At 45.8% G+C, this 13,427-nt stretch overlaps 1 protein-coding gene across 2 annotated transcripts in view; it reads left to right on the top strand.

Annotated features, from left to right (window-relative positions):
* MYO5B (myosin VB) overlaps nt 1-13,427 on the top strand; it is a 338,131-nt gene that overhangs the window by 122,897 nt on the left and 201,807 nt on the right. For both annotated transcript variants that reach the window (XM_058557083.1, XM_058557084.1), the window contains exon 2: nt 9,434-9,544. In XM_058557083.1, the coding sequence (XP_058413066.1) occupies nt 9,434-9,544 (111 nt within the window). The remainder of the gene's footprint in view (nt 1-9,433; nt 9,545-13,427) is intronic.

Below are 13,427 nucleotides of genomic sequence, written 5' to 3'. Positions count from 1 at the left end.
TGTAAGCCTTTTAAGTTCTAAGATAGCTGATCTCTTAAAGACAAAGGAAGAGCAAATCAACATAGTGATGTGTCCAGATGCGTGGGGCAGTTCCCCTAAATTTTTCCTCAGAAAAGAGTCGTGTCCCTATACAGTCTCTCAATTACTGAATTTTGATCAGTAAGTTCTCTTTTTAGAAGACAGCTTAGCCTGAAATGACTTCAGGCAGTGGTGGCTTTGATTGCTTAGAGAGATCAAATAATGGAACAGGTTTTAAATTTTAAAAATGAAAGCAAACAAATTTAACTTGGACTTGGTGAATATTTCTGGGGCTGTGACTTTCTAATAAACATTATGTTGATCGTAAACTGTTAAGACTGTTTCTTTGGGGAAAGCAGTATACTGATCTTTAATTGTCAAGAGCAGGAGTATACACCTTGCAGGACAAAAGGGGAAAACAACCATCCAGTGATGGTGTTACGTATGGATTTGAAAAGGAGGGATATTTCGCAGAGCTTAGGTGGAAATGAAGATGGTGTGCTCTGGAAACTGTTAAATGACTTAAAGATTTGTAATATGACTTAAATTGCTCTGTGCAGAGAGAATGCACGGTCCAGGAGATGTAGTCGTGTTGCTAGAAGTAGGATTTCAACAAAGCTTTAACTTCTTGATAGGATCCAGACGTATATTTAACTGCATGAAATGTACTAGCTTTTAGTAAATCTTTTTTAGCTTCTTTGGCAAGCAGGTTAAATGGATTTAACATTGTAGCCTTACAAAACCGACTTGCCGTCAACACACCGCTTTTCAACGGGGGAACTTTCAGTGATCTTTCCAAAACTTCAACATCCACACACGGCTCTGGCTGGATGGAATGGCTGGATGAAACTGGCTGGATGAAATGACTCAGCAGTGCTCCCGGAACACCAAGCACTTCCCATCTTGTCCATTTGCCACTTGAGGACACACTGCTTACTCTGTTAACAACATCTGCAGGGCAGTAAACAGGTAAATTTTGCCTTCAAAAGCCACATGGAGACTTCGTTCTTCGTTAGCTTCAAACACAGTTATAAAATGTGGATTAAGATGTAATTGTGACTGATGTAATCAGATATCAGAAAGAGTTGAATCTTGCCTCAAAATACTGGGTTGAGAAGACAGTGCTATAAGCATATAGGATAGCAAATATCAAAAATATGATTGTGATGACCAGTGCCAGAAGTATGTAGATAGATCTACCTTTGGTATATGTGACTTTTGTTTCATTTAAGTGATAGGGACTATTGGGTGTCTTTATAACTTTGCTGTTTAACTGTGCATTTAATACATTACAGAATGAAGTTCGCTCTCTGCTTTTTTCTGTCCTCCTTTACCCGAAGGATGCTGAGTGGCTTTTTGCTCTCTCAGTCTCTTTGCCTTAATTTCCTGCCAGCATTTGGCTTAGCTTGGTTCTCTCTTTTAGGAAAGAATGTGGAGCAAGTTCAGAAGAGATCTGGGTTAGGCCTCAGGAACCTACCTGACTGGCCCAGAAATCAGACATGGATTTTCGGTTACTTAGTGCTGGATAAACAGTATATTTCCATATAATTCCCTCTGGCCCTAAGTTACGGGGAGCTTCCCTGTGGAGAGTATTTGGGGAAAAGAGAAGCTTATTACTGGTCCAAGAAGCTTGTAATGGGATAAGTATCCAGGGAACCCAGGAAGCTTGCCTTGCTGCTGGCGAAGGATGCGTTAGCTAACTCAGCAGAGACTGGCGGGGGTGAACGTCTGTGTTCCTGTGACACTGTGTGCACGTGGTTCTGTGGGGACTACGTGGGTGTGGCTGTGCTCTCCTAGAGGGAGTTCTCCATGTCCCCTTCACTCCCAGGGCCCGAGTTCCTGCTACAGTAACAATAACTATTGAGCACTTACTTTGTGCCGGATGCTGTGCTAAGTGTTTTATATATATCATTTCATTTAACCCTAACGGCAACCCTAATATGGAAGGTATTTCTCCACTTGACAGATGAAGAAGCTGAGCCTGTGATGGGAGTTGAGGCTGGTACCTGATACCTGAATCTTAACCTTCTTGCTCTCTGGTCTCCCATAGTGGGAGCTCAGTGATGAAAAGGGAAGATGCCCAGTGACATACTAGTGGGGATAGTCTTGACTTTGGCCTCCCGAATTTGGTGGACTAATCATCACCACTGGGTTCAGGATGCGGTTGGTGTCTGGGCCCATGAACACGATCTTCAGACCTCAATAACTGTAGAGAGGATTGTGGGAACTTCTGCTCAGATGGGGTAAAAAGCCTGGTCTTTGTCCTCCAGTCTCTTTCTATGCAAAAGAATGAAATGTGATCCACTTCCTACCACAGGGCCACTAGGTAAGGTGTTTTCATAGTTCCTCCAACCTGGCAGTACCCCACCAGGTACCTGGTATCGGGGGAAACTACTCTTGTGATGGTGCTAAGATGAAACTTGGCTTAGTTTGGAAGTGTTTCTTCTTTCTTTCTTCCCTCTCCATAAACTATTGTTTTATCAGGAGAAGCTTCAAAATGGACACACTTACACCAAGCAGAGGACATCATTTATGACATTTTTGAGAAGTGTTGTGTTTTCCTAACCTCACTGAAGAACTGAGCTATAAAATCCCCGTATTTTTATAAGGGGTACAAGTATTTTGGCCTAGAGGGTTTTGTAGTCTCGCAGCACACCTTCCTAGCACTTTGTGCCTGTGCTTGGGGCTCCAGGCAAGGTTGCAGAAGCAGCTTGCTGTCCTTTTGCTGGCTGTGATCCTTCGTGCCTTGGGCAGCTTCTGAGTTCCAGGTCTCACCTCCCTGCCTTTTAACGATTATGTTTTCCTGCGAAGCCTGCAGCCTATCCACCTACTCATTTCTGTGCTGGTGACTTTTGTTTGTTGATGCTGCTTTCTGTGATAGGTCTCAGAGTGGTCCCATATGGAGAAATCTGGTGGCTTCTGTGTTCCTTGAGGGATGGAAGCTGGTCAACTTGACCTTGCATCTTCTCTAATGAGTTCTAGAACAAAATTCATGTCCTGAATAGCAAATGCTATTGACTACTTGCTCTGTTTTATCAAAAGGACTTCCCTCCCCACACCCAACCAGAGCCCTGATTTCAATTATAGAGCGATTATTGAGTGCCTACTAAACCGTGGCACCGTGTTAGTGTGAGGGGTACAGCCGTGAACAAGGTGAACAGTGTGCCTGTTCCCTAAACCCTGCTGGGAATGGCCAGGCGGTTCATCGGGTCGGCCACCAGGTTAGGCTGTGGGGTCCCCTCTTGTTCATGCCCAGGGGGCTGTGCCCTGACTGCCTTGCTTCCGGTCATGGCTGCGTTGCAACTGAAACTTCAGTCTGCCTGATTCTTAGCTCTGAAACTACCTGGTGGCTTAACTTGGTGTGTCATTGTAAATGGACGTTTGCACTTTTTTCATGGGTAATTACAAGACACTTAACCTGTATAAAATATGGACTCTGTGGGACCTGGGCTGCTGTAAGAAAGTCAGTATTTCTCCATGAAGGGGAGACAGCGGAGGACTTAGAGTCAGAGATCTGCTCTGAACTCAGCTATTCACGGTGAACTTGGGCAAACTGTTTAGTGCTTTGTACCCTCAGTTTTCTCTCTTATGGAATATTAGTAATAACCCTGCTCATCTTATCTCAGTTTAAAACTAAGTTGAAATGATTAAAGTACTTAAATTAGTATAAGGTTATGGAGGTGGCATTAATAATAATTCCAGGGCATGAATGTTTCCAGTGTTCTCTCTTTTCCCTGAGGTCTACTCTGGTTCTGAGGCTCACTCTGACAGTGGTTTTAATTCTGGTGGCACAATCATCACTTGGGAAGCTTAAAAGAAATGACAGTGCTTGGGCCCTACTCCCAAGGGTTTAATCTTAATTATTCAAGTGTGGGACATGGACCTTTCTTTTAGATCTATAGATAATTCTTATGTGCTAGCAAGTGTTGAGAATCACTTCTCTCAGGGTTTTGGAGTTGAAGTAGGCTAGTTCCAGGTATTGATTTTAAAGCACAGCATGGCTACCTATGTACTGTCACTTGCAGGACATCCAGAGGATCCCAGTCACATGAAACACCTTAGGCTTGTTATTTTCCCATTCCCATCCCCTGATCCTATGAAAGATCCCATCAGGATCCTGCTTGTAGACTACACAGTATACAGTATCATCACCGTCATCATTATTGCATAATGCTGACAGTACTTTGACACTATAGGATTCATCTAATTCTTGGGACACTTCATGAGGTAGTGCTAATTTTTACCCCATTGTACAGCTGAGGAAGACGAGGCTCAGACCTCCTCATCCACTTACTTAAGCTAAGAGATGCTGGTTGAAATTCTTACCCAGGCCCTCTGGCTCTAGAACCCACACACTTAACTGCAGTATTATCCTGCCTGATAGTCTAAATGGGGAGATGCTGTACTCTTCTCCATATTGTATTTGCACCTCAGCAGTGGCTTCCCGGAAATAGTGCTTTAGCTCAGGAGAAAGAATCCACTGCTGGAATTTCATGTTCAACCACAGGCTGGTGGGGAGAGGTCTCTGGGCATATGAGGGTCTGTGGTGCCCTGCAAATCAGTTACCAAATCAAACCACGTGGGCGGCTGGTTCTCAAACTTGCTTGCACGTTGGATGCACCTGGGGAGCTTTAAAAACCACTGCCTGGTTCCCACCCCCAGAGGCTGACGTAATTGGTCTGAGGGGTTGCCTAGCATGGGAAGCTTAAAAGCTCCCCAGGTGGTTCTAATGTGCAGCAGCCTTGAGCCTGTTGCCATAGGCAGCAACTCCCCCCAGCTGTGTGTTGGAGAACTGCCTCTGTGCCAGCCCTGCGGAGATGGAAGGAATGAACCAGGGGCAGGAGACTAGCTTGGTGCTAATGCCTTTCATTTCACAGAGACATCTGCCTTCTCCAGTTAATACATGGGGGCTCTTTCCAAAAGAAAAATCACAGGCTTTTCTTTGATAATTAGGTCAGATTTGTTATTTACTTGGCTATGTTGGAATTAAGTATTGTTAAAACAGGATAGTGACAAACTGAGTGGCACTTGAATTGGGTTATGAAAGTGAGCTTGTCTTTCCTGCAGTCTGCTGCCTCCAGGAAAGCGGGTAAAGGTGAGATTTATTTGAAGGAATTCCTTGAAGGTGAGAAAAACTTAAGAGGCAACACGGAACCTTGGTTCTAGAGAGTTTCTATCTGGCTCATAGAAATGATGGCTTTCTGTTAAAAGAATGTACTTTATCTTACTGCTTTCCCAGAAGTGAGAACCCATCCCAGGAGAGTGTACAGCATACTCTGCAACCAAAACAGTGTTTGTTTTTTTTTAATTGAGGTGAAATTCACATAACATAAAGTTAACTATTTAAAGTGAATCATTCAGTGGCATTTAGTACATTCACAATGTTGTGCAACCACCACCTCTATCTAGTTACAAAACATTTTCATCACCCTATAGGAAATCCTTCCCCTCCAAGTCCTTTCCATCTCCACAGCTCAGATTGTGTCTGTCTGCTTCCCTCAAGTCTTTGCTGGCTACTGTGATGCTCATCTCGGCCTTCTCTTCGTTTGTGAGTCTGTTCTCTTGGCTGTTTACTTTGCAATGATTGCCCGCCTCTTCCCTGGGTGGTTAGGTTTTTGAGAGGGAGGGGCAGTGGGGGGTTGTTTGCAAGTCAGCACGTAAGGCAAAATTTGATTACAGTTAAAATTGCCCTTGGAAGTCCTATAAATCTCTCATCGAGTGTGGTATGCGTGACGTTGGGTAAACAGCCCTGCTCAGTAATTCATAGGCACGTTAAGCTGAGAATCCATGAAGTAGGATGAAGGATGCAAGATGCTGAGGGGAGGCCTGCCTGCATATGTCGCCCATCCGGCACTGACACAACGCGGGGTTTACTTCATTCTGGTTTAACAGTGAACTGCTACAATCGCAATGCACGTCCACGTGTGTCTTTATTGTGGAGATGGAGGAAACATATGACAGCATCTATCACAGAATGGGCACATATTAGGTGCTCAAATGTTTGCTGGATTTGAGTCTAAAACTTGCTTGATGGGATCTGTAATACACACTATGCTTTAAAAAGTTACACAAGAATTTGGCCACCTGCTTCCTCTCTAAGTTGGCACTAACTGTGTTGCCCACCCTTCTCTTGCCTTGCCTGCCCCCACTGAATAGCTATTACTTTCCTTAGGAAATGGTCACATCACGCTTGAGAGTATATTTTTATGTGACTTATCTACCCAACTAGATTATATGTCCCTTGAGATCAGGGGATAGATCTCCATGTCAGTACCTGATCACATGGTGCTTAGCAGGAGCTGGCCCAGCAGCATAGCCGTTAAGTTCACACACTCCGCTTCCACAGCCTGGGGTTCGCAGATTTGGATCCCTGGGAACGGACCAATGCACCGCCTCATAAATGTGCATTCTCCATTTACTAATTCCTGTGCTCAGCAAACACTTATTGAGCATCTACTACATGCCAGGAATACAAAGATGGTCAATAGTGTATATGAAAGATCTTGAAGTAGTGAGATGAAACTGACATGAAAGAAATGACTGCAAAATCATGAAGTTAATCATAGAAGAATTGGTTGTGGCAGCTCGGAGTTGGGAAGTGCTAACTCTATAGGGCACAGGGAAGGAAGAGTTTAATGAGGAGATGGTGCTGGAACTTGGACTCTGCTCACGTGGACAAGGGAGAGGAGGGCCTTCTGGGCTGAGGGACCAGCATGTACAGGGTAGAGGGCAGCAAACCTTTCCTGTCAAGGGCCAGGTAGTAAATATTTTCAGTTCACGGGGGTCTAGGTCACAACTACACAACTCTTGTTGAAGTGTGGAAGAAGCCATAGACAGTACATAAATGGAATATGTGGTTGTGTTACAATAAAACTTTATGGAAAATTTGACTTTCATGTAATTTTCATGTGCTACCATGTGAATATCATTCTTATCTTTTTCCAGCCATTTAAAAATTTAAAGGCCATTAACTCATGGGCTGTACAAAAACAGGTGGCACACCAGATTTGGCCCGTGGCAATAGTTTGCTGACCTGTGTGTGTACAAAGGCAGGAAAGTGTGAGATCATATTGCAGGAGGAGAACAGCAAGTTCCTAGGTATGTACATTCTGATTCAGTAGGTGTGGGTGGAGGCTGAGATTCTGCATTTCTAACAAGCTCCTAGGTAATGGTGAGGCTGATATCCTCACTTGGTGTAGCAAAAAGCTGAAGTATCAATAGGGGCCCCCATGCCCCTGAGGCTGTGATGGGTTTTGAGGGTATAGGAAAATATAGAAGGCCTAACAGGTGCTTTCAGTCTATTTAGAAGAGATTTATATAAATAGAAAGATATATGGACTCGCCCAGAGTAAGAATTAAATAGAGGTAGAGCCAGGCAGTGAGACTCCCCAGTGCTGGATGCAATTAACTGTCCAGTGAGTGGCACCTGGGTGCAGGGTTAAGGTCAGAGGAGTCCCTGGGTGAGTCGAGACTGGCCTCCTTGGCTTCCTGTGTGTCTGTCACACAGCTTAATGATATCCACACATCATCACCTCCTCTCAGTTCCTGGGAGAGTTTCCCGCTTCTCTCAGTTACTTGTCACTGTTATCTTGTGCCCTTTCTGACCCAGATTACACTGGGTGGAGACTTTGCTTTGAGTAAAATGTCTTGAGTCTGCTGTACTCCCTCTCCCAGGAGCATAACTCAGAGGGCCAGGAACTGTAGCAAGGCTAAGGAAAGGTCCCTCACCTGACGCTTAGGGACAGGATCTTATGAGTCATCACAACTGGATGAATGGTGGGCTTAACTGACAGTGGAGGAAGTAAGTTAGAACACCTGAGGGGAGGGGAAGTGTTGACAGTTAAGTTCAGCGATGCTCAGCAAGTTTTCTCTGGAGATACCTCAGAACATTCTTAATGTCTTACTGCAGAGCTCTCAGATCCTTTAAAGCTCTGTAGTACCTTCCTATACAGATATAGTAATATCTCACTGTAAGGCAGGCTCAGAGGTAGGGAGAAGATTCCGTGAACTTGGTTCTTGACAATGCCAGAAACAAATAAGCTCGGATGTCAGGGAGGCAAATTGGTCGTTGTTCGCTTTCCCATTGATGAGTGGTCTGTCTGTTGCCTCAGGACTTGCACTGCTCAATACTGAATTAGAGACAAGCGTAGCAGGGGCCAGTGATCACCTGTAGGGAAATGCTGTAAGAAAGCAGGACCAAAATAAAGCCAGCTGGCCGCTTGTGCCCGGGCAGCTGACTGGCCACAGGGTCTGTGCCTGGAGCTGTCGCCCCACATGCGAGGTGGCTTATGCTGACCCAAGCGCACATTCCGGCTGGCCTTTTGGTCGAAAGAGCCATTAGGTCGAAAGAGCCATTAGTTTCAGGTTTGCTAAGAATATTCTGTGGCTAGGAAACCGTGTGTGTGTGTGTGTGTGTGTGTGTGTGTGTGTGTGTATGCGCGCGCACCGACGGCTTCTAAAGTAGCTAGGCTCTGTGGAAATCGCATACCTATGAAACAAAAATTCAGAACTTGGTCTGACGGATGTCAAGAGTTTGATGACAGGAGTGATGGCCAGTAGATCCAGAGGCTGCTGTTGAGTGCATCAGACCTGTGGTTCTCCCTGGCTGCACGTTATATTCACCTTGGGAGCTTTTATGTCACCTCAGGTTCTGACCGAGCTGGTCTGAGGTGGGACGCAGACTTGGTGTTTTCAAAGCTCCCAGGTGATTCTGATGTGCAGTTAGGGCGGAGAATCCCCGAGTTCTGTTGAAAGTGCATCACCACTTGCCAAGGGCTGTGTTCTTCCCTGCCAGGATTTGGCCGGCTCAATAACCTTGCAAATCTGGATAACTGATGGGGGAGGTTGAGATTTTTGGGTATGTTTCTGGCTTAAAGAATGCACAGATAAATTGAGGTTGCTGACAATTTAGGGATACATAAAGATGCTTTCAATTTGACCACTTTCTTTCACTTCTGCAGGAAAATGGCTTGGTCCCTGAATGCAGAACATCAGAGCAGAGATTGCTAGGCTTTGAAGATTACACTGCTGTCTTGTTGAGTTTTGTGTGTGGTTTTGTCGTTTGTAGCATGCTAGATGCTCCCTCTGATGTTGCTATTCTGCTACCACCCTTTGAGATGGTGGTGCAAAACTCTGATGGATATAACCACGTGCAGGCTTGGCAGTCGGGAGAATTCCGATTTCATTGATCTGTGATATTCTCTTAGGATCTAGAAGGTGCCCTCTGTTACCAATCCTGTGAGTTATTTATCTTGTGTGGTGGTATTGAATCACCTTGTGTCTTGCAATGAGAAGGGAAGAAAACGTGTCGAGATGGCTTTAAAAGTTCTCCCGAGGGCTCCTCATTTAGGAGCTCATCTTTAAAATCCTGAAAGCTTCATTTTGTATCTAAGTTTCTTCTGTTTTAATCTTTCAGTACACAAGGGTCTGGATCCCTGACCCTGATGAAGTGTGGCGCTCGGCCGAATTGACCAAGGACTACAAGGAGGGAGACAAGAGCCTCCAGCTCAGACTGGAGGATGACACTGTAAGTGCAGGGGGTGGGGGGTGGGAGCGCAGGGGGCTGCGGAACAGGACTGGATGGCACATTGTGGGCTTGAGTTTTTCCTGCACATTCCAGGAGCTTCTGAGCCCCTGGCATCTTTTTTGTTGCTGTTGATGATAATGACATCATCTTTGAGAGCAGTAAGTGTTAAACCATGGAACTGCTCTATGGACGTCTCATAACAAATAAGTGCCTGTTGGTGTTAGTGGCTGAGAGATCACCGGTGGCTAAGGCAAAAATCTTCTCCGTGGAGAGGAGAGAACAGGAGGGTTCCCTCCATGGGATTGAGGCATCAATGGGAGGCGAGCGGGAGAGCCACTTAGAGAGACAGTGCACGGTGGTGGGAGCACTGACTCTGGACCCAGGCTGCCTGGGTTGGGATCCTGGCTTGGCCATTGCTAGCTTTGTGCCCTTGGGCGAGTTAGCAATCTTCCTGTGCCTGTTACTTCATCTGTGACACGGGATCATAGTTTGTCTAGGGTGCTTTTGAAAATTAAATGTTACTATGTGACAGGTGCTTAGAGTAGTGCCTGGCACACAGGCACTCAATATGTGTCAGCTGTTGCCATGAGAATTATTTTTTGTTAGTTGACTTGTAGGTGGTTTCACTGGAAAGGAAGACAAGGTAGTAACTATGAAATCCTGTTCCTCCTAGAAGGTCTGATGCAGTTTCACTTTTCGTGAGCCTTTTGTGACCACCTCTCTCTGTGATTTGTGCGTTTCACGAATATTTGAATGCTTGCCCTGTGTGCTGTGCTGGGTCATGGGAGTACGTGGGTGAACAGTCGTGACCCTGCCATTTGGGGGAGCTCAGGGCCAGAGGGACCTGTGACCATGGATACGGAAGTACGGCAAAGTGTCGTGACAAGTTGTAGTAGGCACAGAAGCAAGTGGACAAGGGGCGAGAGGGATAATAAAGGAGGGAATCTTTTGAGGGAGGAGGGGATTATGGAACGGAGCCAGCCATTGAAGAGTCAGGGTGCACTGGGCCGAGACCAGAGGGTGTCCCAGGCAGGAGTTCTGTGTGCCAAAGCCCTGAGGCCTTGGTGTGTTCCCTTTGGGTGCGTTGAAGGGAAGGAAAGGAGGCCAGTGCACCTGGGAACCATTGGAGAAGGGACAGACGGGTGGCCTGAGGCTGAGGATGCAGGCAGAGGTTGTTCGTGCAGGGTTTACGATGGGGGAGACTGAGAGAGAAACGGGTATTGAACTAAGTGTCAGGAAGAAATCATGACTTGGCTTTGGGATGGGTTAAGTGTGAGGGGCTGCAGAGCAGGCGTTGCTGGAAGGAAGGCTGGGGCTGGAGTGATTATTGCCTCCCTCTGAACTCAACAGCCCTGAAACTTTGTACCACATCACCTAGCCTTTGATCTTTTACTGTCTTATTGTCTTTCCTTCTTTCAAGCTTTTTGGTCTGTCTGTCTGAATAGTAATAACCTGCTTGAGAAATGGACCTTGTCTTATGCTCTGCTCACATAGTACCTACTGTGGTTGGTGATTAACCCATGATTAGTAGGAAGATTGAACATCCTCCCCTACTAACATCTGTTTTGTGTCAACTTGAGCCTATCACTTGGTAAAACTGGGGCAGTGAGTTTGTTAGAAGGTGTTTACGCCAAGGTGTGCATGCCTCACCTTCCCCTTCCTGCCAGGCAGACTGGGCTAGCCTCCTCCTGGTTTTGAGGTGGGAAAATTCCCAACAGATGGAATCATGTTTACCATGTTGAATAACTTCCCACCCCACGCCTGAAACAAAATGAAATTAGTTCACCCACTTGAATGGTGTCTCTTCTCCTCCAACAGGTTTCACTTCAGTTGATCTTTTAAGTGGGTGGGTGTTTTTGAAGAGTTGTACGGAGGTAGTGAGGAATGATCGGCTGTGTTGCTAAAACAGAGCAGATGCTTGCCTCCCCAGCTGAAAATGAATTCTGCCCTACATGACTAATCCTGGCAGCTGCCCAGGACCCCTCTTCTCCCTCCCTCCCTTCCCTGCTACATGGCCAGTCAGTGTGTAATCAGAAGAGATGCCTGAGGCTGGAGATTAGCAGCTCTCGAGAAATAATGGGCTCTGAACATCTGACTCTGTCCAGGTCTCTCCTGGGTTGTGGTCTGTCCACTGCTGGCTCTGAGCTGTCATTAGGAGCGACTCAGCCAAGCTGTGGACCAGAGGCGGGAGAACAGAAGTTAGATGGCTGGGCTCTGAATGCTTGAAGAGAGTCTCCTCTGTAGCTGAAACCATCCTTGATATACCAGGCTAGCTGGAAAATCCACCTGGCAGTCTCTTTCCCCTACCCCTCTACTCCTCCTTCAGAAGTCCAATAGTGTAGGTTTAACTGTAGTGGCAAAGGATGAAAATAAATTAGTTCTTTTCTAGAACAACAATAATGTTCTTAACCTCTGGCTTCTACCTTATTGCTAACCTGTACTCTTTGTTCAAGGTAGTCAAGCTCCTCAGTGTTCCTCTAAGATGTTTCTTTTCTGTTACTTGCTTATTTATTTATTTATTTATTTAGTGAAGATCTGCCCTGAGCTAACATCTGCTGATCCTCCTCTCTTTTTTTTTTTTTTTTTTTTTTGCTGAGGAAGACGGGCCCTGGGCTAACATCCATGCCCATCTTCCTTTACTTCATATGGGACACGGCCACAGCATGGCTTGACAAGTGGTGCATCGGTACACGCCCGGGATCTGAACCGGCGAACCCCGGGCCACCACAGCGGAGCGCGTGCACTTAACCACTTGCGCCATTGGGCCAGCCCTATTTATTTATTTTTATCATGGTAAAATATACAAAACATAACATTTACCATGTTAACCATTTTTAAGTGCACAGTTCAGAGGCATAAAGTGCTTCCACATTGTTGTGCAACCATCGCCACCATCCATCTCCAGAACTTTTTCATCTTCTGTGACTGAAACTCTACACCCATTGAACAATAACTCCCCATTCTCTCTTCCCCTGCAGCCCCTGGTAATTTCTGTTCTACTTTCTGTCTCTGAGTTTGATTACTCTAGGTACCTCTCAGAAGTGGAATCATACAATCTTTGTCCTTTTGTGTCTGGCTTGTTTCAGTTATCACTATGGTAAGTTGTTTTATATTTAAGCCAATGAGAAGATAAGAAAGTTCTTGGGGGGGAAAGAATAGTGTCTTCTGTTTCTCCCCATAGCTGTGATGGGTGCAAGGTATCTAGATGTGCCAACCCTTAGCACAGTGCTGTTTTTAAGCTGGATCAAGCATCTCAGTGTCTCCACACCTTGGTGATAAATGCAGCTTCCTCATTCTTTGCCTGGAGTGGAACTCTGTCTGGCAGGCCTTCTCTCTCCTGCCCCCATCTCCTTACCAACTGCTCGACTCCTGCCCTCTGGTGGCAGGGAAAACTCTCCCCGTTTCCATGGTTTTGTATTTAAATTCTCTCTTCCACCCCAGAGCTTGTATGCAGTGTCCAGCAGCCACCTTGATGGTGAGTACTCCCTGTGTGCAAGGCCCTGACTTAGTGTTTGTGGGTGGGAGGAAGACAGGAACATGTGAGCTTTGAAAAGAGTAACGTATGCTACCTGTGTCTCAGCATATCCAAGCCCTCTAACATTTGTGGGGCCAGGAAGAGAGTATAGATGTGAGCATACATCTGTTTAAATATTAAAAGCATATTTTATCAAAATTATTTAAGTAAATATGACATTTCTAGTTTTTGAAAATTAAAGCATTTAATACATTAAAAATAAAGTGCCTGAGGGTCGGCCCCGTGGCCTAGTGGTTAAGTTCACGTGCTCTGCTTCAGCGGCCCGGGTTCATGGGTTTGGATCCCAGGTGCAGACCTACACCACTCATCAGCCATACTGTGGCAGTGGCCCACATACAAAGCAGAGGA

The sequence above is a fragment of the Diceros bicornis genome, chromosome 16, assembly GCF_020826845.1.
Source record: "Diceros bicornis minor isolate mBicDic1 chromosome 16, mDicBic1.mat.cur, whole genome shotgun sequence".
Lineage (NCBI taxonomy): Eukaryota > Metazoa > Chordata > Mammalia > Perissodactyla > Rhinocerotidae > Diceros > Diceros bicornis.
Note: the sequence above shows the minus strand (reverse complement) of the source record. Positions and strands in the feature narration are given on the sequence as shown.